Source organism: Triturus cristatus, chromosome 3_2 (assembly GCF_964204655.1).
Source record: "Triturus cristatus chromosome 3_2, aTriCri1.1, whole genome shotgun sequence".
Lineage (NCBI taxonomy): Eukaryota > Metazoa > Chordata > Amphibia > Caudata > Salamandridae > Triturus > Triturus cristatus.
The window spans coordinates 1,066,977,280-1,067,003,553 of record NC_140584.1 but is presented as its reverse complement, the minus strand read 5'-3'; the positions used below and the strand labels follow the sequence as shown (position 1 = coordinate 1,067,003,553).

Sequence of the window (26,274 nt, the reverse complement as noted above, 5' to 3'; positions counted from 1 at the left end):
GTAGTTTTACCAACCTCTTCCAGAGAAAGGTTGCTGGAGAAGGACCATAAGGAAGTGACTGCAAATGCGTTCTAAGAAAGAAGTTTGTGGTTGGTCATTAAACAAGAAGTGCAGACACTGTAAAGTGTTCACGTTACATTCGGATTTGCCGAAGATGTAATTTAGTCACCAACCGCAAGATCAATCTTCCAACACCCAGAAATTGAAACCCTCATTTGCCATCTTCACGAAACTGTAAAATCACCCTAGTAGCTCAAACAATTTCGTTCAGCTAAAGGCGCTCCAAATAAATATAAAACTATGCAATATATGGACATTTTCACCATGAACTGAAACTGCACATTTAGTTCCAGAGGTATGATTACCACCAGCGCCTGGTTTAATTTAACTGCACTTTTGTATGCATTAACTCCACTGTAAATGTAAATGTTAAATGTAAATGTATAGGTATTTATATAGCGCCGATCACCACTACAGGTATCTCAGCGCTGTACTCATACTGCTGAAGGAACCCTTCCTGGCTTTCCATGTGAGGTGTCCACTCCTGGGCACCCCCATGGTGAGGCCAGCGCTGTTGTGGCCGTTGTGGAGATTAAGCAAGCTATTGCCCAGAGTTGCAGCGTGGGACCCATGATTAGAATAGGCACTGAGGCGAGAATATCCGGTCCGCGGAATTTATAGCCCAAGACCCTGCCGCGGCGGGAATCGAACCCTGGTCCCGGACCAGTGCTCTGCATCGAGGTCTGCCGCTCTAACCATTGACCCACACTTCTTTCACTGTGATCAACTGAAAGCTTGCAAAGTCATTAAAAGACAACTAGTTTGACTTTTGTATTGTGCACGTGCTATAAAGGTGCACATGAACACACTGATCATATGTGGAGAGACCAACATTTCCCCAAACACCGATTTTTATATTCAAACTTCAAAGTAAACGCTTATACAATGAATAAAACGTGATCTTTTTGTCAATGTAAGTTAAGGAAAGACCGGTCAACGACCGACTTGCTTCCAATAAACAGAGCAAGCAGCGCTTCCGACTGCATTTCAGAGCCCTGAAAGACTGTATACACCCAGGAAGTCCACAGAATGAGAGGTCATTTTGGGAGTTCGGCAGCACGCACAGCAGAGACAAATGCCTAGACCAGTTAGGACCGCATTGGGATTGTTTACACAATCAGACAACAGTCCAAGTGGCAGAACACAGGCCAGAGCGTTGCTCCACATCATGAGCAAGTAACAATTCGCCTCAGTGGTAACCACTCCCAAGTGTTTATATACAGGAGACGAACACACTATTAGGTCATCAAATAGCAGAACCGGATACTTCAAACAGAACTACAATTGCTTTTTTAAGAACATGAAACGCCTGTCCCTTATTAGCTCATATTCCACTTTACAAAGGCACAAACAGCAAGCAGCTGATCTTCCCCATAAGCAGCCTTTCGTTCCCCACACACCAAGAGGAGCAGAAATTGCAAGCGCCAGAGATTTATCCAAAAGTACAGAATGCAAATGTTTGTAACTTATGAAAATAAACCCAGAAAGCAGCCCGCTCACATGAATGTTACAAGGCGCATACCCAAAGCCACTGAAGGGACGTCACAGTATAGCCATTCACCGGTATAAAGGCAAAATACGTTAGTGCGGAAGCAGGACCGCTGTGCAAACGTATTGTCCCAAAATCAAGTCGAATAAACAATGCAAAAGGCATCCCTGCGAGTTAGCATAACGAGCTCACCAATCACACAGACGACAACACCACACTCAACAATAAAAATCATAGAACAGACACGTGCCCCTTGCCCACAGGGTATAATAACCAATGAATAGACTATATTCGTCAGGACCAATGAGCGACCCACAATCTTCTCCACCGCAAAGTCTATTTAAGTACTGACCGTTTCTTACCTGCTATGTTTAACTTCAACGTCTTTGGTAGCTGCAACTTCCAATCATGCACGTCTTCGAGGGATTGATTATTAAGGGGAAAAATGGACGCCGCAGTTGAGGGCTCTGTACATTCAAGAAGTACTGCAACCATGTTTGGGGTGCAGTGCACGTAATACTGTATGGGTGAGGCAATACTGCAGATTTGTGAGAAGGGGTGGTGCATATTAATGGGGCTGTACATGCAAAGGGGGCGAAGTGCATTGCTGTAACTGGGGTGATAAATATTTGAGGCAATGGGCAATCCATACTGAAAACGACATGCCAAATAGAAGTGGCATAATTCAGAGACCTGCACCTCCGGGGCGCAAACACTGAACTGGGCAGCCTGTCGAACACCGAACCTCGTCCTGCAGGAGAGAACCCGACATGGTATCCCTGTCCGTGCTCTCAGCCATCTCTACAACGTAAATCGTGCCCCGGCCGTGCAGCCTACCTGCGCTCCAACCGCCCAGTCTTGGGGTCTCGGCTGTGCATCCCCTCTCTGCAAATCCACCACCTGTGCACCCTGCCTCACCTCATTAATGTAAGGCCCTGAGCGGTGGCGCTGCATGGGCGGCTCCTCTGGGCCCAGCTGCGACTCCTTCACTCCACTCTCCGCAGTGCCGCGGACATAGAGGCGCTCAGCGGGGCCGCCATTTTCTCCCTACTTAAGCCGTCCAGGAAGAGGATGCAGCGCGCCGCTACCAACTTTCGGTCCGCAGAAACCGTGCACGCGTATGCGACACCCTGTAGCGTTACTGTAGGGGGCGCTTGCAGGACTGCAGCCACAACTTGAGGTACACGGTAAATATTGTGGGCCAAATTATCCGCTTACTGGCGTAGTGGCTGTTTAAACAAGGTCTGAGGCAAAGGAGCGCCGACTTGAGCTGGGGGGAGGTGTATGGATGGGCAGCAAAAGGTCGGGTTACGGGGTAAGGCAGGGAAGCAGGGCTCGCAGGTGGAGGGTTGTTGGCAGCGGCAAGCCACGCATGAAACGTTTTCTTGTCTTTATGGGGCCATGTGTTTGAAACACATGGCCACATAAAGTCAAAAAAACCTTTTACCACAGACGTAAAGAAACCGATCCAGTCCAACTGGGACGGCTCTAAAAGAGAAAAGTATACATCACTAGACGCTCTTTTCCAATGGCTGGCCACCGTTTAGCATAAACGGTGACGCCAGCCAATGATAAAGAGGGGTGGGGCTTAAAGCCCACTACAGAAATCTCCTCTAAATCATCAAATCTCGCCAGCGAAACTGCGCATGTTTGTGCAGTCTTACGCCAGGCGAGACCTAAAAAGGATAAAGACATGACTTTATCCTAGAGTCTGTCCTCCACCACTCTTCTAATCTCTTTCTTCTGTTAATAGTGCTCCACCTTCATCTGTGATAAGCTGGACACACGTATCACAGCGCCAGGGTACCCGTAGGGTGATAGTGCGCTTTATAAGTGTCGATAATAATAATAATAAAGAATCTGTCAATCCTTGGGAATTAGGTCTATCTGGGTATGTCTCAATTACCTACTTGTGCCTTTATTACTCCGAGTCTCAGCTTAAGTGTCGATAATAATAATAATAAAGAATCTGTCAATCCTTGGGAATAAGGTCTATCTGGGTATGTATCAATTACCTACTCGTGCCTTTATTACTCCGAGTCTCAGCTTCTTCGTCCCAGTTCTTACCCTTGAAGTGAGTCTCTCACTTTGAGAAAGGCATGTCACTTGAAACACATCTTCTGTTTTAAAAAAATGTTTTTACTTTCCTCATTGACCATAAACACCTGAATGAGGACACCACATCCTTATGGAGGTTGAGCCAATAGAGGGAAGGGAGCTGAGGGGTGGAATGAGGAAGGTGGGGCTTGGACTAACGAGGATTACCAGTAAGTACTCAGCAAATTACCGCCTCGTCATTTTTCCTGGCCCCAGTCTTTACAAGCAAGGACATGCAAGCAGCGGACTCTCATGATGAAACTTCTGTGATGTGCACTATCCTGGGAAAAGGAGCTTCATGACCCTGTCTCTGTAGGAGACAGACAAAGCAAGATGTGGTGTTCCACAATGAGGCGGTTGTAGTCAACAGAACAGATTGTTTTAAAGAGGGTTTTCTAGAAGGGGACTAGTGAACTGTGTAAGAGTGGACTGGGACTGTGTGCAGTATCTAAACCGGCATACGCCATGCTCATAAATATGACATTTAACAATAACAACAAAAACTGGAAAGCAAAGTCGTAATTTCTAGTAACATCGTTAAGCCTTAAATTTGCCTTGATGTCAGATGCTTCAAGATGTAAGTACACCTATCCATAGGACATGTTGGGTTACTTGTAGTAAAGGGGTTTCTCCTTCACTTCACAAAGCCAGTGCTGCAGAGGGAAAACCCCAAATTACAATGTACTGAACAGGAAATGTTACAACATTGTGCTGGCTCCAGTGGCACAAAGCACTTAAACCTCACAAACTCACCTTAGTCTGTAACCATTTGCAAAGTGGAAGTTGTCCATGGCGGATTGCTTCCACTGTGTGAGTGGTACCTGTGGGCACTGGAGGAGCAGCCATCATTCTCATAGAGCTGTATGCGCCCCCACAGGCCCCTTTCACAGTGTGCCATTTGTCACCACCCCCATGTCAATTTAGAAGGGGCTCTCAATGCCGGCACACTGTAAAAATAGATGCAGATATAGAAGTCTACTGTCCCTTGCAGGCCTCTCTCCCTCCATTTACAGCCAGTCACAAGGATACTCCAAAGGAATCCTGTCTCAGGAACATAATTATGGAAGACTATTGCAAATCATTTAGACCAGTCTCTGCACTTTCCTAGGTCATTGATAAATGGCTGGATTCGTAGCATAACGCGAAAAGATAGGGCCTCCCCTGCAGAAAGTGGTGCGGGACCTCAGCGTCTCCCAGATCGCACAGATGTTCTTTGGCTCAATGGGGGCCCTTGAATGGTTGGGCCCCCTTTAAGCTGCAGGGGTCTGCTCTAGAAAGCAGAGTGGCTTTTCTGAGCATTTAACTATTCCTCATTCCATGCCATTGCACACATTCTGCAGGGCATGCAGTGGCATGGCTTAGAGAGTGTGGGGGCCCCTTCCAAAATAAGAAACTCTGGGGGGCCCGCACTGCTGGATCACCCCGCAGACACTATACAAACACAGAACTGTGATGCAACCTGGCATAGTACATCCAAACTAGTAACTCTTTTTACGTTCTATTGAACACTTTTGTCAAAAATCCTTCTCAGCTCCTGAAAGCATTATAGACGAGCGACTAAGACAGCAGTCCCTTTGAGAAAGGGTGGGAGAGCTCAACAAGCTGCTTATTTGTCAGGTTCCTGCCCCACATTATCATTCCAGCACTGTTAGAAAGACATCAGAGGCAATGAGATAAGAACATACCTAGGGTAGGGACAGTGTAAGACGCAGAAGTGTCGCAACAAACGCTGGCTTGGCATTGGGTATTTTTCAGAGGGAGCCGCCGTGGCCAACGTAGCCAAGTAAATGATGTTCCTCACGGTCTTCCATTCGTGAGAAAAAGGGTCAAAGATGCCTCCTTGATCAAGCAACTGTCGGACAAACTCACACGCCGGTTGACTTCCATGCTGATCAACCTATAAAAAAGCACCCCACAAACATGTAAAAACAGAGACAATGATGCATGCGTAGAGCATTCCAAAGTGACCAAAGAGTGAGATTCACAAAACGAGCATCATATGCCAAACAGCGAGGAATGCTGTATGACAATACAAGCACATGCCCCTCATTCCTTGCTATATAATATCGAAGTGTTACAAGTGTCGCACTCACTCTTCCTTTCTTCAGCTTTATGTCCTGTTAATGTACTCAACACATAACCAGTGTTTTTCATGCATATATATGGTCTGGGTCCTGCATCACTGTTGCAAAGAAAATGACCATGGTCCAAGCATATCAAGTGCAGTTTCCCAACTGGTTGACAGTGGTAAACGTTACTGTATGGATCTGCAGTATTGGACAAGTTCTAATAGCACCAACAAAGAAACTAAGAGGAGCTTTTAATGTTTCTGAATTTCAGCCCTAATAGCCAACTCAGCCTGTACCTCCATAGCAGAGAAAGTATGAATAATCCCTGCAGGCACACAGTGAAAAGAATTATCACAAGGAAGGAAATCTTTTGACAAACACTGGGTTTGATTCATGGGCAGCACATCAAGGAAAGGGAAAAGCAACCCATGAGTCTTAATTTTGTTTTTTAAATGCGAAAGAAGTGATACCCTCCAGAAATTAAGTTCAAATATTGAAAAGTGTTTTGAAACATAGAGCACATAGAAATGGTGAACTCAGTAAACAATTTGAGAGCCTGGAATTATTCGGTAATCTAAACTCTATAGCCTGGGGGAAACACATTCCCTATAGAAAGAACACTCAGTCATACCTAGTTATTCTGACATCTTTAGAAGTCAGAAGGATCATCATTTAAACAAGGTCCAACTCCCTCCTCCTGCATGAATCACTGGAAATATGGGGATAGGCACTTTTGGTATTTGGGGATGGACAGCATCGCAAACACCATCACAGCATTATGCCCACTACACCAGTTTCAAAGGCAACATTAATTAGTGGAACTAAACTATGGTACTTCTCTTTATCTAGGCAGTCCTGCATATGTAACTCAGAAGGTGCAAGTTATTCAAAACATGCTGCCCGAATATTGCTGGGCCTCCCTAAAACACAGTCCGCAAATCCGGCTTTGGCAAGCCTTCATTGTCGTCCTTTGAGCAAAAGAATTGCATTCGAGGCCTTGTGCATCGTAAACAAGGTAAAATACTCCTGTGGCCCGGAAATCCTCAATCACCTTATCACACCATACTACAACACAAGAAAGTTAAGATCCAACAAGCGCTCCCTGCTGGTAACCCCCAGAATTAAAAGAGCCCAGGGTGGGGGGTGATCATTTGTATACAGGGCGTCTAAACTCTGGAATTTCCTGCCCCATTACCTCAGAGCCAATAGAAACTTGTTAAGTTTCAGGAAGCAACTGAAGACCAAATTCTTCATCTAACCAATATATTTCCTCTTCACGATTTCTGTCAGCGCTGGGAAGGCCGGTGCTAGGTAGCGATGCGCTTTACAAGACTACATAACATAACATGAAATGGAATGGAATTAGAAACGCCCAAAAAGAAATGCTGTTTTACTACCAGGCCAGTGGCCAGCTGTGGCTTTAAGGGTAGGTGGATTCTTGAAAGAAGCAATAACGCTGAGGCGAGTCGTGGCCATGAAGCATTCACGGAAATAAGTGTTGAAGATGACTTAAAAGATGTAAGAGCAAAAGAAAAGATGCTCACTCTAAAGGACTGGGTGTGTTTTATTACTTTAAATTGCTAAATGAAATTAACAATATTCCATGCTAGAATAAACCTGCCATGAAATGATACAGAAACTGGACTCTAACATTTGGAGAGCTACCTGATTCCATCATCAGCCATCTGTTGGCTTGTTAAATATAGATTTTCAAATAGTACATCCTCATCCAATTCTCTCAGCACCCTTTGCCTATTAAAGTGTTGGGGTCAGTGTTAGAATCCCCTTCAGAGAGCCATGAGGAAAGCAGGAGTTATGGGGCCCAACTGTGGGGGTTAAGGCCTTTCACTCCTAGTGAACCGAGTGCTGACCTACTATTGATAGTGAGCAATGCCGCAAAGAACCCCTTCAGCTCTAGACTTTCAGCAGTAGCATGGGTCGAGCAGTCCAAAGCTTCTTGGGGAGAGGGGTTGAACACAGGCTCACAACTCAAAATACATTCACTAGCAGCAATAAATGATTGTCCAGTCAAATACTTTCTTTTATGACAAAAGGAGTATTTATATATGACCACAAAGTAAAATATGTCATGCACAAACAATGCACACAGCCCCTCTGTCTGGTATTGTGCCACCACAGTACTGCTTAACTCCTGGCAAAGGCAGTAGGTTTTGGCACCATGTGGTAGCTCTTTGGGTGCCGCTCCCAGTCCAACAAGACCACAGTCTGGGAGACACGCCTATTTCATGGCGCATACGCATGCTCTGTGTTCCTCCATTTCACTAAAAATCAGCACCAGGGATCCAAACATCTTTGTAGCTACGACACTCGGGGCAGGCTACCCATCTATAACCATACGGGGTAATTTGTTGTCCCAACAGTCATCTCTAGAACTATTCGACAAAGGATGTCACAGAGCGAAGGTCAGCATGACAGACACTCTTCATGTTTAGAGCAAGCAGCCAATCACTGCACACGTGCTTATGTGCAGGTACATGGCCATCTTAGCCAAACTTTGCAGGATTGAATATTTCACAGCCTTGTGAGAGTGAGCCTCCTCAGCCCAGCAAATCGCTGAGAGAACCCATCCCTCAAGATGAGAGGGCATGTCATTGACAGACTAGGACCTGGGCTCTCCAGGTTTCAGACCTTAAATGCCCTGGGTCGACTGCCCATCAGGGACACCACATTACAGTGGGTTGAGGTCAGCAAGTCCCACTGACCCAATCCCACTATGTGATGAGTGAGGGGATTTGTTCTATCACTTTGCGGATGCATGACAAGGTCATCCAATGAGAGGAGGTGGCAGTCACTTCCGCGAAGTCTTCATGAACCACTGAGGCTTCCATTCCTCTATCCGATGTTACTGCAGCGGAACTGTAAGTTTGTTTTAATGTTGAGTGTGTGTGTGTGTATGTATGAATGTATGTGCATTTCTGCTGTGAATGGGTGTGTGGGTGTGGATGTGCTTGTAAATGGTGGGTGTATATGTGGGTGCTTGTGAGTAGATGGGGTGTGAGTGAGTGCATGTAGATGAGTGTGAATATGTGTGTACGTGTGTGACCCACTCACCACCATAGACAGGTAACTTAATGGCAGCCACTGGTGACATCTAGGTCACCTCCAGCTGGGGAGGTTTGTTAGCATTTAACCCATCTAAAGTCACCCAGCACTACCTTTGTGGTATGCCCAAAGGACAAACTATGACCAGCAGCCTGTGATTTCTGTAAAGCGTGACACTGAAAGGCAAATTCTTTTTCACATGCTATTGATTAGAAAGAGAGAGACCATATGCTCTTCATTTTTGTGATTTGGAGTTTACTGGATGTGGATTAGGGCTCTGGGGGTGTGTAGCACACAATGCTTCTCTCAGAAAATGTGTGAACATCAAACACCTGCAAGATTACATTGTGACGCCACATCGGGAGGTGACACTTTGTCAGTTGTATACAATGGGTGGTGGGAGCCAAAATCTGTCCATTGAGGATGGATCTGCTTGTTGTGTTGACATAAAAGATGAAAAGTCCCTTTCTAATTGCGTGCTCCCAGAAGGAGCTCTCCAGAATTACCTCACCAGGAAGTTGATGAGGTCCTTCCAACTTGTTTAACTGGCTAAGCAGAAAATACAGCCGTCTGAGCCAGGACTCCAAGACCATCGATCCTCCCCAAAATGTTAACTTATTCACTGGCAGGCATTTTGGTAAGCTATTGTACCTCTATGATCTAGGAACCTACCAGCTCACATAAACCTCCACCAGGTATCTTTGCAGTGCCCTGTGACAAGAGTTTCTTTCCTTGGAAGTTGAGGACCGAGAGGACTTAGGTGACATAGGTGACAACTCCAACATGTACCATTGCATTGTCTGGTAAAATAAGATATTTCTACCCTTGGCAGATAAGTTATCAGAGGTCTGAGGGCCCACTGAGGACATGTCCAACATGTTCCATTACAGTGTCTGGTGAAATTAAATCTTTCTCCCCTTGGTAGCTGAGGGAGCATATGACTGAGGACATATTGGGGACAACTCCAACATGTTCCTTTGGAGTGTCCGGTGAAATAAGATATTTCTCCTGTGGAAGATGAGCGGGCAGAGGTCTGAGGGCACACTGGGGACACCTCTAACATGTACTGTTGCAGTGTCTAGTGAAATTATATATTTCTCTCCTTGGTAAATGAGTGACCAGAGATCTGAGGTCACTTTGGAGACAGAGAAAGAGTGGGCAGCACAAACAATATACTTTGCATATAGCACCACAGCACCTGAGGCGGTCACAGGAAATTCCTTGAAAAACAAACCAAAATACTGCTATAATATTCTGCATGAACAACTCTCACCTACCTCATTGGTTTATGCAAAAAATTTTATTAATGCATGTATTCTTCTACATACTCTTAGCCATGACTTGGTCCCCTGACTTTCATTTCGGATTTCCTGATAATCAGGTTTTTTAGAGCTTCCCTGTGAGCAGACATCTGTGAGCCTCTATCTTTAAATAAACAACTTGCTCGTTTGTGTTTCTCAGTGGCATTAATTATACAGCAGCGTTGGAAAGAAAATCTATCCTCAGTATCCTGGAAGGTCTTTTTTGCTTACTTTACTTTGTAAATTAAGTCATCTAAGAGTGTCACTCGCAACAAGAGCTTTACAAATGCTTCTATTCTGGAAGGCTTAGTGGTAACCAGTTATGAAAGTGGGATTTCTTTGTTTTATGAGTAGAAATAACAACGTTTTGCACTATTTTTACTCAGAGAAGCACACATTTTCTTGAAGCACAATTAATGTTTGCCATTAAACAAGAACATCACAAGCAAGTGGAAAGTACAAACTCAGTGAGATCATCATTTCCGAAACAGTAAAATAATGAAATGCTTATGTACATATCTTATGCGAAACAAACGCTATTTGCGAAATAATGCGAGGGAGTGAAAAATGTCTACAAAAATTGCTTAGATCTTAGGGGACGTGGACTGCAATATTAGGCTGCATGTACTCGAAATACCTTGGCTAGGTGAAGGTCGTCAAACAGGCACAATAGTTTCTTGTTTCCAACGGGTGCGTAGAGACTACCATTGCGCCACTCCAGCCGCTCTTTCAAGCACCCCCAAACCATCTTGGTATCTGTGGATCTGCAAATAACCACATATAAGCCACCGTTAGCGATTCAAATAGAAAGGAGTCATTTTTCAGATGTGCCTGGTGCTGGTGTTACCATCCAATGGACATGTGTATAGAGAATTAGCACTGAACAGTGGCATGACCATCACCACCACAGTGCATGCATGCATGCAAGAGCTCAGGGCGATATTCTGAAATGCTTGACCGCTTAATGCCCAATGACACAGGAAGACCTGCTCAGTACCATTGCCTAGAAACATGAAAAACTTGCTCTCTGCCGAGCTGGACCCAATTATTCTGGTGGTATCTTTCTACAGCGCCCTAGTGTGGTTTACGTCAGTTTTCTCCAAAATCGGTCCTGGAGGGCTGGATCCATGCCAGATTTGTAAGACAACTACATTTCTCTACACGGGGATATGCTAAAAATCTGGCATGGATCCGGTCCTTCAAGACCGACTTTGATGAACCCTGGTTTAGGTCATTGAAGGCTTTAAAAAAGGCTTATGAACCAGCCTGGCAAAGTCCAGAGTACTTCACTTATTTGCATTCGACCAAGGAAGATTCATTAACACCCACAAGGTGTGCAAGAGCACTTTGCAGATGATAACCCATGGTTGGTTCTTATATGTTCCACCTCCCCCCGCTCTTTATCCCAAATTGAAAACGTGCGCTCATATTCAATTTAGAAGAAAATGTATGAGTTTTTAATGGCTTGGAAGGAAGGTGCACTAGACTTTCATGCGTTCAGTCTGCTGTAAATGTTGGGTTAAGTTTGTGTAGGAACAGCTTGCTATTAATTCCTTTAATTCTTAGACATATCGCCAGTTAAAACCCAGAATTCACCCACAGAGTGCCTTGCTGTGACCCACTGAGCATTGTAGCAGTTCAGGGACCTAATGGCTCTCCTGATTCTTCAGTGCAGGTAGTGGCCAGGGATCCAACTGGACTGAATCTTGCCTACCAGAGCAGAACCAACCAGTTCACCAAGTTACCCATAGGATCAACGTGTGGGCACTGCTTCCTTCTTTGCTCAGGCTCACTTGCTGTGGGAGACTCAAGTACCGGTAGTTTTAGAAGTATCCTGGTAGGTGTGATTCTGGGATTCTCCCGCACTCAGCACCTGGCTCTACACCCAGGGCACACAGCAATGCAAAATTTCTCTACTCCTTCTTTATTGTCTTCTTAAAATGTTTTGTAACTTTTAATAGATTTATTTTCTAGATGTGTTGCAGCACTGATACTTTAATTGTTTTATAGTTCTTTTTTGGTTCTTCCTTGCAACCTCCAGCTACATTACCAAAAGTCAGGTTAAGACTACTTATAGAAATGGATGTGTTCCCTTTCCAGGGCCCTCCTGATAAAGTTGTTGTAGGAACCTGGGTGTAACACTTTCTTTAATCTTTTCAGCTTGCCATGCAGATTGCTAGCATTGTTTCCCAGCAGGTACCCTTCCTGGGAAATATTGTTTCTTGTTTTAGACCTTAGGGGGAATACATTTTAGGTCTCGCCTACGGACAGTTTCGCTGTCTGTTGTTAGGAAGACTTTTTGTGCGCAGTACAAGTACTTTAAGTGGGCTTTGGGCCCGTGAATTGCCTATCATTGCTTGTCTTTCTTGTCAAACTCAGTTAATTGCTTCTTTTTAAATTGCATTCTTCCGATTCTTTTATTTGCCCCTCCTGTGGAGCATAGCTTCTTTGCCATCTTTTTGACTGGAACACTTGTATCCTTCCATGACTAACATCAGGCAACTACTTTGTTTTCTTCTTCTTTCAGCATTCATGAGAGTGCATATATTTCTTGATCTCTTCTTCCTGTGGGGCTTCTCTCTCACATCCCCACCCCCGCCGTTCTCATTGTTGCTACACTCATGGTCTACATCCCCCACCACCCCAGTCCTGCAGAGCCTTTTTTCCCTTGTTCCCTACTTCCCCAGCATCTCCAATGCTACCCAGCCCCTACCTGCTCACTTTTGCTCCCCACCACTCAGCTCAGCAGTTTTGAGTTACTCCTGAGCTACAATTTACCACCGAGAAGCTCCTTTGTCTATAATGCGCTTTTACACACTTTTAATTTCTTTTATTTTTAATTTACAGGCTGTCGCTATCTTGAAATGGTAAATTGAAAACAATGAATAATTGTGGATGCATGCAAGTACATACGTATCATGGTCAATTTTATTTTTACCAATACTGTTCAGCATTGGCAACAAACATTTTTCTTTTCGGCATCTCTGTTCATTATCAACAGAAAAAAAGATCACTGAGGCGTCATGATGCATATGTGTGCATTCTTGCTGGCGCATTTGAATGTGTACATCTTCACACTGGGGTTGGACATTCTGTGTTTTTAAAAACAAATTCCGATGCTGAGCAGCCTCAGCAACTAGCACTGGCAAATCCAAAGTGTCAGATAGCGCTTTTCAAAGGCAAGACCCACTGGCTTTGCCAATGCGTGTCTTTGTGTAGTAGGAAGATATACGGAAGAATCAGTGGTCCATTTATATATACCTTGTAGGGTGAATCCATTAACTCCCTTGTAGGCCTTGACAATATGATGTCATTCCATTTGTTTGAAAATCAGTGTTTTAAATTACACTTTTTCTTCATCAAATTTCTTAATATTCAATTGACACTTGGTCAAATGCCCCCACTTCAATCCCTCTGATTTTCCAATTTTTCCAGCACCTCCATCATACCACCCTTGTGCATTTTCCTGTTTCCTCTAATGTGGCTTTTTGCCATTCCCATCTGCTGTTTGTCTGCTTTTTAGTGGTGCTTTGAAATTCTGGTGTATTGACCCCACTCTATGCAGGCCTTTTACAATGGGAGAAAGGGAAAATTGAAGATATTCAGCCAAAACATGACACCTTCTGGAGTTAAATTCATGGTTTAAAAAATCTGCTATGGAATGCAATTTCAGCACATTTTCCCAACAACACTGTATTTTCCACAGACTTTTCCCACACATTGCAGCATTCTGAAAGATTTCATGCCTTGTCTACCTCACCCATGTAAAATTCTCAGTGTCCCATCACTACAGTTATTAATTATGCTGACTGATTTCCATTGCTCTATGTCTTGGCAATCCAATAAAAAAGTACATCGCCAAAAAATCATCTAAATATAATCAATTCAACAACAAGAAACAATCAACACCTTAGACCCTTTAAATGTAAAGATTTGGGAAGGTACCTCAGAGTTGTGTGACATCACAGAAGTGCAAATGGAAGACATACAATGTGAACCAAGAGAGTGCTTCAATACAACTATGGATTCAAAGTTTTTGGCTGTAACTTCAAACACCATCCAAGATCAAACAACACGATTTGTTTGCAAAAGAAATCCTCTTGTCTGAATGAGAAGGAAGAGTCCAAAATGAATGTCCATATGCGCACGTTATCCACACCTGCGGAAAACACTTAGGAGGGTCTTCATCAGGACAAGAGCACAGAGCCAATAGGCTGCAGATCCCCAGTTCAATCGGACCAGTGTAATCCACGTTTTGGAAAAAATCCAGGAATGGGAGAAAAGATGACAGCAGCGGTAGAAAGTATCTGCTAACACCGGGGCTTCAGGAAGAGCAGGCAACACATCAGGGCAAACGTATCCACTAATCCTGAGCACTGCATTATTACTACTGTGTTTTCACCAGGACATTTCCATTGCAATCTTGATGCATTTGTACTGAAACACATACTGCCTTTACGGCAATAATCTTCAACAAGGCGCTTTATAAAGTATTCTACATGGCCTGCTGGTGTATTGTATTTACACTTTACTAGGTGTGCAGCCAATGTACTACATCATTGATTAAATCGGTTTCTAAGAAGGAACCATTGATCTGAATTCTCTGTGATAACTATACACTTGCACATTGCAGATTCATTCACCTGACCCTTCATCTGCCCCATTCCTCATGTTGCCTGCTGCCCGGTATGCTGGAATAGCTGCAACTGTGATTTCACTGCTGACTTTGGTTTCTCGTTACAGCCTTCAGCCTGCTTCCATTCTTCCTGCAATAGTCTATCCTTCTCTGCCCTTCCCAATTACTTTTTAGGTCTCGCTGAGCCAGCGCATGCGCTGCTCTGCGAGAAATTTAGTGAGTGGCTTTTGAAAGTGTTAACAGAGGCTTTTGCTGGTCTCCAGCTTGCGATCACGCGAGCGTGCACGCGCGCAGCCGCCATGTGGGTTTGCTTGCGCTTCAATTCCCCCCCGCCACAGATCGCGTCACCACTCGCGTGGTTTTTTTTATTTCGGTTTAGCGCGCGCACACCAAACTCCCGGGCTTGTCTTATTCAGCATCGCGTCACCACTCGCGTGTTATTTCTACCCGCACCCCTTTTAAAGTTCACACCGGGCCGTGCTGTACAAAAAAGACTAAAGGTAAGGAGAGGCTGCCATATGACAACATTGCAACACGAACCCATTGTTGTTAGTCTTAATAGATGGTCTTTAATTATCAATTTTCTTGTGTGTTTGCTACTATTCTTCCCGAGATTATGGCACATGTTACCACAGAAACGGTGTTAATGCAAGGCCAGGGTACAGTATGCTACATACATTGGTGTCCTCTGTCAACCAATAAGAATACGCGTTTTGCAATGGTAACACAAAATGGACAGGATAACTTTACAGCATCTATCCTGAACCATTGAAATCCTCTGTCTTTTTGAGCTAAAATAGCCATTGTACAATAGAATTATAATTTTTCTGTCTAAAGTTAAGATGTGTGTGCACCCACTTGCTATAAAGCACTCTGACACTTGAATGTTTGTTCAGTGCACAGTTCAGAGATCTTTTGACTTCAATACAAATATTGTTACTTTACCTTACAACGTAGGCACGATCGAGAAGCGATGAAAACTGGGTTGAAACTCATTTGTGGCTCATAACTTAATTTCAGATGCCAGATGACATTTTGCCATATACTGATCTACATCATTAATCTTATATGCAAATTACGTACCTACTGCTGCATGGTGCGTATCTGCCATGTGCACAGGCCCTTTCCTCTCTTACCAAAACTACATATTTCTTTTTAAAACTACATATTTTTTTTATAACAGTGGAATGTTTATTGCAAGTGTAAACCCAATATAATCATTTGAGTATATGTGGTAATAAAAAATAACACAGTCTAACAGAAACGTATTAACATCCTGGTCAACCTTCTAGCTCACGCGTCTGATATTTCCATATTGCACCAGTGAGAAGGTAGCATCTACCTGCCTATTTACATGCCTCTGCTGTAGATCATTTGCAACCCAGCACCATCCGCCTACTGCCAACTCTTAAGGTGTCCCCTAGTTTTCACCTCACAAATACACCTATTTTTTGACAAGGGAGAGAACTGAGGTCCCATAGCCAGGTGCATTGCCAATGCCTGACTTATTCTTCACAAGCTATAAGTAAATGCATTCATGCTTTACATCAGGTTTCAGGAGAGATTTTGCTTGACGTTGTGAAAGTCCAGAGTAGCATCTAAAAGTCAAAAGTCACTAGCAGGTCAATTATGTGGAGGCTTTGGAGCTCATCTTTGAGTGTGTGTATTGAGTATTTCACTGTCCATGTATGAATGTATGTACGTAGATGTATGTATTTATAAAGCTGGGCCCTAGCAACGGAGTGCCTTGTGAAATACAAGAGTACAGGTGAGGATTACAGGCAAGAGAAGGTTACATGTTGGGCAGAGAAGATTAAATAAGCACCTAAGAAAATCGGAATTTGCATGTAAGGGCTCTCTTCAGAAGCTGTTCGGCATCTCATTGAGTATAACATGGGTGAGGTGTTTTCATGTATACACGATGTAGGGGATACATATTAATCTGTATGCAGCTCTGACCTGGTAACTTGAAAGTAACACACAAACCTCTCGGGATTCTGTTCCAATAAAACATGTCATCATAGTAATTAGTGGTAATACAATATTGGTGTCCCCTGTCTCCCAGAAATCTCACTGGATTCAGTGGCCCACATTATAGCCACACCAATCTGTAGTGACAAACCAGCAGGGCAGTGAGGCATGTTTCCATGCTCATCAGTCTGGATGGGTTTTCTTTGTATTATTTGCAGGTGCACCACTTTTAAATAGGAGGCACTAAGCTGTGATATTTTTGGATTTAATTCTCTTAAGTGTGACTGGAACGTGCGACGTTTTTGCTCATGAATTTTGCTCTTTTCTTAGTTCAGTCAATGGCTCTCCACGGCATCCGTGATCCAAGCTGTTCCTCATATTAGCATGCACTATATCCCCTTAAGTGCTAGGTTCCTTCCTCCCCCACACCTGCCGCCGTTTATAGGCAAGTGCACTATCTAGCTCCTGCTACAGAAAGCTGTTGCTGTCCATCAGAAGCAGGCCTTTAAGTGGGCCGTAAGCTGCCGGTAATGAAACAGGTCGCTATCGGGCTCTCCATGTTTGCCCTCATCCCCAGGGTGAAAAAACAAGCATTGGCATAGCCAATAGGTCTCGCCTTTGGGACCTTATACGTTTTTAGCCATGCAACAGTTGATGTTGTTGCACCAAGAATATTGTGCTGGATAACTAAATACTTACAAGGTACCAAAAGCGAGACCTATTGGCTATACCAATGCTTGTTTTCCTTTTGTTATTGCAGTAGATGCCATGTTATATTGACAATCACCGTTTTTAAAAATAAAAATAAATTCTGTTCCCCCCTACCTCCCTTCACATGTTCCTCGCAACCCCACAGCCTCTGCACATGGTATTCCTGTCCCTTCCAGCACAATATAGGCTACTTATCCTCGGCAACCATGTTGCAGTCTGTCTGGCTGCCTCATCTGCTCTGCTTTGGCTGCCTTCAAGCCATCTCTGAGACTTCCTCACTGCAGACTTCTGGACTATGATCCAAGCTGGTGCCTTATGAGTGGTATTTCAAGTACCAGATAGACAATATGACGATGATGACAATAATGACTCCACCGTGTGTCAAGGACGGGATGCAAAGACAGTCAATTGTAAGCCCTGTTAGATTGCCTGAGAAAAGAGTGCCTCTACCGAGTAAAGATAGTGCCACCCTGCACAGAATGATATACATAAAAAGGTGTCTCTTTTAGAGGGCCACAGCTAGGAGGAAAAACCCGCTGAGGGGGAAAAAACCTTCTTTGGCAATCTTGAGATTCTTAATTGAAAATAGAGATAGAGTTCCAAGCAGAAAATTACAACTCAAAGAGGAATAATTTAAGTTGTAAAAATCCAAGCTGTGAGAAAAACATTCATGATAAAAAATGAATAACAAGTGGCCGTTAGGAGCAACGCAAAATCAGGGAACAAGATGCTTTGCGATGCCTCATGCACGTTCTAAGCACTGCTTTTTACATGCGTGAAACAGAAACTGATCTCACAGGAAAAAAACTCTGCCACATCTTGGCTTGGGATACTCCAACAACTACTAATGGACTGGCCACCATCTTGGAAAGGGCATTTTATACCACCAAGCTTTGCTTTCAATTCGTAACTTATGGCGTCCACTCTGCTTCAAAGAGGCCCAAGTGTGATATTCTAGGGGCTGTGCAGCATTCGAAAACGTTGTTTTTGATTCCTAAGCTCTGTGCCTGACTAGGCGAGGCCTGCAGCAAGGCTGACAAAAAGAACACGTTACAGACTTCTTCCCAATCTGAGTCTCCATTAAAATGGGAAAGATCTTTGTACAATTCTAAACATGAACTTGATACCACCATATGCTTACCCACCTTCAGTTTTACTGCTATGTTTTTACATCTGTCCTCCAGCCCTGCCCCATCCACTGTATCTCTGTAATCAGAAGTGTCCAAGTCTGAAGCATGGCGCTATCAAAAGGTGTAGTTAGATACATTTTGTTTCACAAAATGTCCATCTTTTTGTGCGGATTGCACCAAGCAGGGGTGCCCCAGACCCATGATCTTCTTGATTTCTTATCACTCCACAGGTAAATACAATGCTAATCTGATGCTAGGCAAGGCCTGAGCCAAGAGTCCACAGAACAGAGAGTTGAGGAATTTTGGATTATAATTCCTGCTCCCTTAAAGTCAACAGGACAGTCTAGAATGAGTGAGATATTGTTCCAATAGCTGACTCACAAACTAGTTACACCAAGGCAAGGCACTCATAAACAATGAGTAAGACCGCACCGTAAAAACTATGACTAACACTCTGTAACACAGTACTCAAGGGAATGAAACTCAAGCTTAATAAGACTGGGCTTTGAGACCTGAGCAGAGTATTCAAAGAAATCTGCCTTTTCTGTGTGGTCAGGCTGGATTTTTCACTTTTTGAGACCACTCTGCACTTTAACCATGCTAACTAGTAGTAAAGTGCCTGTGCTCCCTCTTTAAACATGGTTGAATTGGCATACTACTAATTTGCATATTTAATTTGCCTATAAACACCTAGTATATGTTTCAAAGTGTACACACGGTGTGGAAGTTAAATGCCACCAGTGGACTGCAGCAACCTTTGAGCCATACACTCCGGTGCAGTGCAAACATGGCTTCAAGCCTACCATTTTAGTCGGACTGTAACAGTGCCAAGTATGCACTGCAACTTATCAAAGTTAACCCCTTTTGCAAGTAAAAACATTTCTGTTAGAGTGATCCCTTTATATGCCGAGTAGCCCACATGCCAGGGTGCATGGTTTTTAGAAGCAGGCCCTTATAGTGACTATTCCCTAAAAGCTATTTTAAATGTAGGAAGTCTGGCTGACCCATACAGAAAGACTGGGAAGCAATATTAAAAATGTATATTAGTCTGTGCTATATAAAACTGCAAAAAAAATACATCTGATTAAATAGACACATGTGTGTATGACTGGCTTGAAGAGAGGAGTCACTCCCTCTCTCTCCTTACATACCCTTCCACTCCCCGGAAATACCTGGGGCACGGCGTGAGTCAGATTACATTACATAGCCAACCAGTGATTGTCAGACCAAACTGTAAGAAGGGTTATGAAGACAAGCACAGCATTACATGTTGTTAGAAGCGATATTATATCTATTTCACTCTGACAAACTGCACTTATAGTAGTGTTTGTCAGCTATAAACAGCATTCCAGTCATTGTGGTATTGTGCGGGGATAACGAGTGCTGGAGGCCACTGCAGAGAAAAGTGTACTTCAAGCTTTATCAAGCAGGGATTACAGCCCCATAGCTGCAGGGAGCCATCTTATGTAAAAGGTCACACTTGATTCAATAGCTGGTGACAGCTACACAGCTAGCAATGGTTATGTCAGCACAAAACGGATGCATGCAAACATGGCAAACAAAACAACTATCACACATTATGTTCTATTGCAACATTTTGTACGTGAGTTACCATTAGGGCTAGCATATCAGTGGCCAGTCTGGTCAAAGGAATGGCTAATGAATGAATACATTAGACTTATAAAGTGCTCAGCATCCTGGAAAGTTATGCCAGCGTTGGATCTGTGGGACTTGACTGGAGAAGACCAACTGAGACAATTAGACTCGTGCACTGAAACAATCTTGTAAAACAGCAGGTGAATATTACATATGGGCTGGAATCTTGCCCTCTAAGAATGATTCCAAGCTTAATTCATGTTTTAGTAAAAAACGTAAGCTTTGCTGGCCCAACAACTGTAAAAGGCGTCTTGCAAGGCAATCAGACTATAAAATATGAAGACAGGAAGGGTTTTGACAACAAATAGAAGGTGAAGATAGCAACCACCCATGTCTTCATGAATGTCTAGCGTCAGGGGCTCAGAGTTTAGGACAAGACAGAGTATGAAGAGAGAATGAGGCAAGAGGTACCATGTATACTATTGGTGGAGGAATGCCTGCCACATTCTGGTGGCTGGTCTGTAAAGGTGGGAACAGCCTTAGGGGAGAATCTCTGTGGCAAGATTTTCACCATGATCCTCTAATTCATGGTGCATTTTCATATCCCATGTTACAAGTGCCCCCTGACATACTAGAAGTTTCCTTCCAAAACATCATGTACACTTGCATGACCACTCTGAAAGATCACCATGGCATGCCTGGCTATATTACATATCGTGGGCGATGATAAAAACTGTGGCTGGTCACTCTAAACTGAACTGCCTATCTAGCACCATTCTCAGCAGTGTCTACATGGTCAACATGATGTAACCGGAGGAGGTTCGGTCCTCAGGGAAGCCTGCTTCCCTTAAACCTATTATGTAAATTACTTTTCAGAAGGCGCCTGAATACAACTCTCTTCTACATCAAGCTTAATGTCATGGATCTTTCTATTGGGCCTGATTCATGGTGACAGGCTGCTAAATTTTGTGAATCTACTATTGAAGGATTATTTACAAGTTTGGAGCAGATTTGACATGTTAAGGTTTGATAACTCCAACAGTACTCTTGGAAATCTATGTTATCTGCAGACCCAGGGACACTCTAACCACTCTAAGTTTGCTAATACAGATTTTGCACGTAAATCTAAATGAGTAAATGATGCATAAATATTGTTTTACACACAACATTTGGAGTAAATCTCCTGCTACACCACCATGCAATATGAGGGTTTGCACCTTCCAATTCCCACTCTAGAGACACCTTTCAAAGGAGTACATGCATGTGTGCTTTTAGAGTGGAAGAAATTCAGAAAAATGTCTGTGAATATTCACAATCCTTTGAGGTTGATATTGTTAAATGGCATTTGCAGTGCTTCTTCAGAAATATCTCTCTCTCTCCCATCTTTAACTCCAAATGTAGGACAGTGAAACATTTGCCATACTGGTAGATTTTTCTCTGCCATAAGTGCAAATTTTGATCACAAAATTAAACAAATCTTGACTCTTTGAATCAGGGATTGGAAGTTAAAATCACAAATAGATTTTTTGCACACATACGTTCCACTATTGTGTGCAAAATACTTTGTGAATGGGACCAACAACTCACAAGTAATATCTTCTTCACAGTAGGCTTGTGCATCTCCTGGTAAAGCTCCCAGAGGGCACCTGGGAGACTGTGCTCTAGGAAGCTTAATGACCTTTCAACAATATAAACCTGGTGTTCAATAAAACAAAGCAGATAACTAATTGAAGAGTATAGCTAGGAACATATAAAAAAATATATAAAATGACAACATTATTCATTAATGCGCAACATATTTGTGCACATTGAAATAACATATTATTAATATAAAGCATAAATCTGCACCCACAGGTTTAGTACTGCTCATGGTTGCAATTTTACAAATGCTCGGAACGTTTTCCAGTCAACCTTTTTGATTCGTATTTTCAAGCATGTGAAGGGCTTTCTGCATGCGTAACTGGATTTGTGGTGCAATAGTGCGTTCGAAAATGCTTTTGCATGTGCCCAATTTCCTGGGAAAATAGTGTTCCTTTTGTAGAATGTGTAATACAAAAAGAGGGACAGGAGGGGCTTTTTTCACCCACAAAGGAATGGGAGGTCCAGCAGGAACGGAAGCCCCAGTTACAATGATTACAAAAAAGGTGTTCCTACTGTTCCTCAAAAGTAGAGTTGGTGGAGGCAGAGAGAAGGCTGGATCCAACTTAATTCACCATGTGTCCATGGTTGGGAATCCATATGTTGGATTATGGTGCCCTCACACACCCTTTCAGGTGTCATGCTTCATCATATGGGCTGCTCCTCGTCGGGCCGGCGGTGCAATGCCCAACGGGCTCCCTTAAAAGGAGCACTTTGTCGGAGATCTTTTATCCAACTGCCATATGGTGAAGTGCGGGATTGGGGCCTGGCTAGTGTAGATAAGTGTTGGTGAGTTAAAACAAGGTTAAGAGTGCCTGGTGGAAATTAATTTTATTCTGGGGGCCTCCTATCCTGATTAAAAATGTGTAAACATGGCACTTATTTGAGTATAATGTCTCATGTCAGAGTGTCATATGTTTATAGAAAGTGGGTCAACATGTTTCTCGCATAGAGTAAGTGTACTCGCGATTCGTCAGGACCTAGAACAAAAACTATCTACATCTAAAAAACTATTTGTGCTGAAGTTTCTGTCAAACTAAGTGCTATTTTCAAAACATAATACCTGTTTGAGTCAGGAACTACCTGTAATGAAAGAAGGTAGGTTAAAGAAACATACATAGGTATGTATTGTACAGAACAGTTGGAAAGGGAGCCTTCAGTGTGACTCATACTCTTATCTTGACTAAAAAGTGGTGATTACTGATGCGTCGCGAGATACATCAGCACCTAAAAACAAATAGTGGTGAATCCCCACGGTGAGCTAACGTGCCTACTCACGTATGTGGAAATCCTATTAAAAAACAGCAGAAAATACACAGGTGTGACTCACCCTATTCATTCATTGTCCAGACATCAACAGTACTCGGTGGGCTGTACATGAGTGTGAACTCCTCAATGATTAGGACTGCACCAGAAAAGGTAACATAATTCAATAGTTCAATGTGATCTAACATATCATGTAAGACAATAAAAAGAACAGTAAAGCAATCTGTAAGGTCTCTGAAAAAGGACGGACCGGATGGTGTCAGGTAATCCTCATCATAGTAGACACATCCCTCTCTGTCTGAATACGGTGCCCCAGGGAGTGATCGAGGACTGAAAGAAAAACGATGTGGCCCAATCAGTAAGGTCTCTGAAAAAAGACGGACCGGATGGTATCAGGTAATCCTCATCATAGTAGACATCCCTCTCTGTCTGAATAAGGTTGCCAAGGGAGTGATAGAGGACTGAAAGAAAATGATGTAGCCCATAGCAATGGTATATGACAGAAGTCGTTTGTGAACTTGTGTCACTTGGAGTCATCATACTATATAGCTTATCCACTGATTTAAAATACCATATGTTCACTAGGAGTCATCATACTATATAGTTTGTCCAATGATTTAAAGTGCCATATGGTCGGGAATTGAGAGGTAAAGGTTTCGGCGCTACATAAATGTGTGTAGCCGTGTGAGCACCGTAACGTGTAATCGTATGCCCCACATGGCCTCATGTGTGATCGCAAAAGCAGATTGTATTGTGGTTTCGATCCGCGTAGGCTGATCACCACGCACAAGGTCCGTAATAAAGGGAAGGGTTCAAGAATTATTATCGGGTATGGGGCGGGCAGGGAACTCTTTTTTTTTTATAAACAAAACGTTATTGTTAAATTACTTAATCAATGGCAGTAACTGCTAATTTAATGCGTTCGCCATCGCAAGGATGGGATTTCCCTTCTGCCGTATGCCAAAAGTAATACACAAGTTGCTTAATCGGTTTGATCGGTTACTCACCTTTTCTCTCTTCACGCAGCTCACTGTGACCTACCCACTCCACCGTGTCCGGGAGGTAGCGTGGAGAAAAGTAACAAAGGACTTATGCAGAAAGACATGTCATGTGACAAGGGGTGGAGTTCGTGGCCAAACCCATTGCTGCTGCGAGTGTGCATGGCAGACATTTTGGAATGGGATTCGTAATGTATTGGCCCACAGAAATGGTTATAGATAGAACGATTTCCCAAATAACAAATCATCGCAATTGGAAAGGGGGATGCACGTCGTATGAAAAAAACGTAACGCGGGATTTTTTCAGGGAATTATGTCATATGACTGGCAGTGGAATATGTGACCAAGTCCATTGTTAATACAGGTGTGTATGGCAGACATCTTGGAGTGGAGTTCACGATATACTTGCTCACGGAATTAACTGTGTAGAGAGTGGTTATACAAAAACCATATCATAGCGATTTGAAAAGGAATCACGTCACATAGACAGTGGTTTATGTCAGTTACTCGGGCAATCCTAGATAAAAAGGCTAGAAGCCAACACAAGATCAATGTAGGGGTTGTAGGGAATATATGTCATGTATGTCGATGAGGAGTAGAAGGGGTTGGGCGCCACCAGTCCACAGATGATCAGTATGACCAGTTTCGAACAATATTGATCACAGGACAAATTAGATCTTGATTGAACCCCAGGGGATTTCATCGTTAAGACCATTAGTATCAGAAGATAAGCGATGTATCCATCGCTGTTCTTTCGCGAAGAAACTCTGTTTAATTATATTGGGATTCGCTTCTAGGATCAACCATTTAACAGAGTCTGGTGAGTGTTTATTTTCAAGGTAGTTGGTACATATTTTGGTGTTACTCTTGTTGCAGCGAAAATTGCTGCGGTGTTCCGTGATATGTAATTTGATAGGACGAGTTGTCATCCCTATATAGTAGAGATCGCAGGGGCAGGTTAAGAGATAGATACAGTTAGCAGTATTGCAGTTGGTGTGTGCTCTCATTTCCCAAGTAAAGGTAGTGTTGAGTGTTGTGGTCTTGTGTGTGGATGTAAAGGCGCATGCACTACATCCTCCACATGGATAGTGTCCCTTAACCGTAGGTAACTGCCACAGTGTGCTCTGTAGGTTTTTTTCTTTTGGCTTAGGTCTGGTTTTGATAAGCATGTCTTTGATGTTTTTAGAGCGTCTATATGCAAAACGGGGTAGTTCAATGTTCATCGAGCCCGTGTTTAGTATATTCCAGTGCTTTTTCAACACTTTGTTCAACTGGTTAGATGCTGGTGTAAACGTGGTTATACAAGTCAGTACCTCAGGATTGTCTTTGATTTTATGTTCCAAAAGACCTTCTCTGTGATTATTCCGTGCTCGTTTTTTAGAAAGTATAATACTCCTCTGTGGGTATTGTCTCTCAATCAAATTTTGGGCAAGGATAGCCGATTCACTCTTGTATTCATCCAGCGTACTACAGTTCCTCCTAACTCTCAGAAATTGTCCGAAGGGCAAATTTTCTTTGAGAGATTTCGGATGGTGACTGTTGAAGTGAAGCAAACTATTGCGGTCAGTGGCTTTCCTATACATAGTGGTAGTGAGATTACCCTGTGTAATTTTGATGGTCAAATCCAAAAAAGCTATCTGGGAGGGGGAGACCGTGATAGTAAAATTGAGGTAAGGATTGAGATTGGTAATCCACCCAAAGAAGTTACCATAGCTGTCACAGTCTCCTGTCCAGAAAATCAGAATATCGTCAATGAAACGTTTCTATAGGCGAATGTGGTACGGTAAGGGTTGGTATCATTGAAGATGTGTTCTTCCTCAAAGGCTGCCATATAGAGGCAGGCCACACTGGGAGCGAAGGTACTTCCCATGGAAGTACCTTGCTTCTGATGGTACAGTTGACCCTTGAACTCCAAAAAGTTCTCGGTCAGTGCTAGTGTGACGCACTCCATGATGAATGAGGGTGGGGTAAGTGACCCCCGAGAGATGTATTCAATACTTCCTCAATCCCTTCTAGAGTAGCCCTCTGTGGGATGTTAGTGTAGAGGGCTTCAACATCTAGAGTGATGAGGAAGTTGATTTCATTGGTGTTTTGGAACTGGTCCAGTAGGCGTAGTATATCCGTGGTGTCTTGGATGTACGATGGTATGAGTTTTACTAGTGGTTGGAGGAAGTGATCACAAAATTGTGATAGGGGTTCAAGAACGGAGTCAATACCCGACACTATCTGGCGCCCTGGAACTGGTGTGA

General features: G+C 43.3%; 1 protein-coding gene across 1 annotated transcript in view; it reads right to left on the bottom strand.

Moving 5' to 3' along the window:
• Positions 1–26,274, bottom strand: part of LOC146859134 (uncharacterized) — a 2,052,335-nt gene that overhangs the window by 1,257,847 nt on the left and 768,214 nt on the right. Inside the window, exons 61-62 of the mRNA XM_085649806.1 lie at positions 10,717–10,843; positions 5,332–5,543 (exon numbers count right to left, since the gene is read on the bottom strand). Of these exons, the coding sequence (XP_085505932.1) occupies positions 5,332–5,543; positions 10,717–10,843 (339 nt within the window). The remainder of the gene's footprint in view (positions 1–5,331; positions 5,544–10,716; positions 10,844–26,274) is intronic.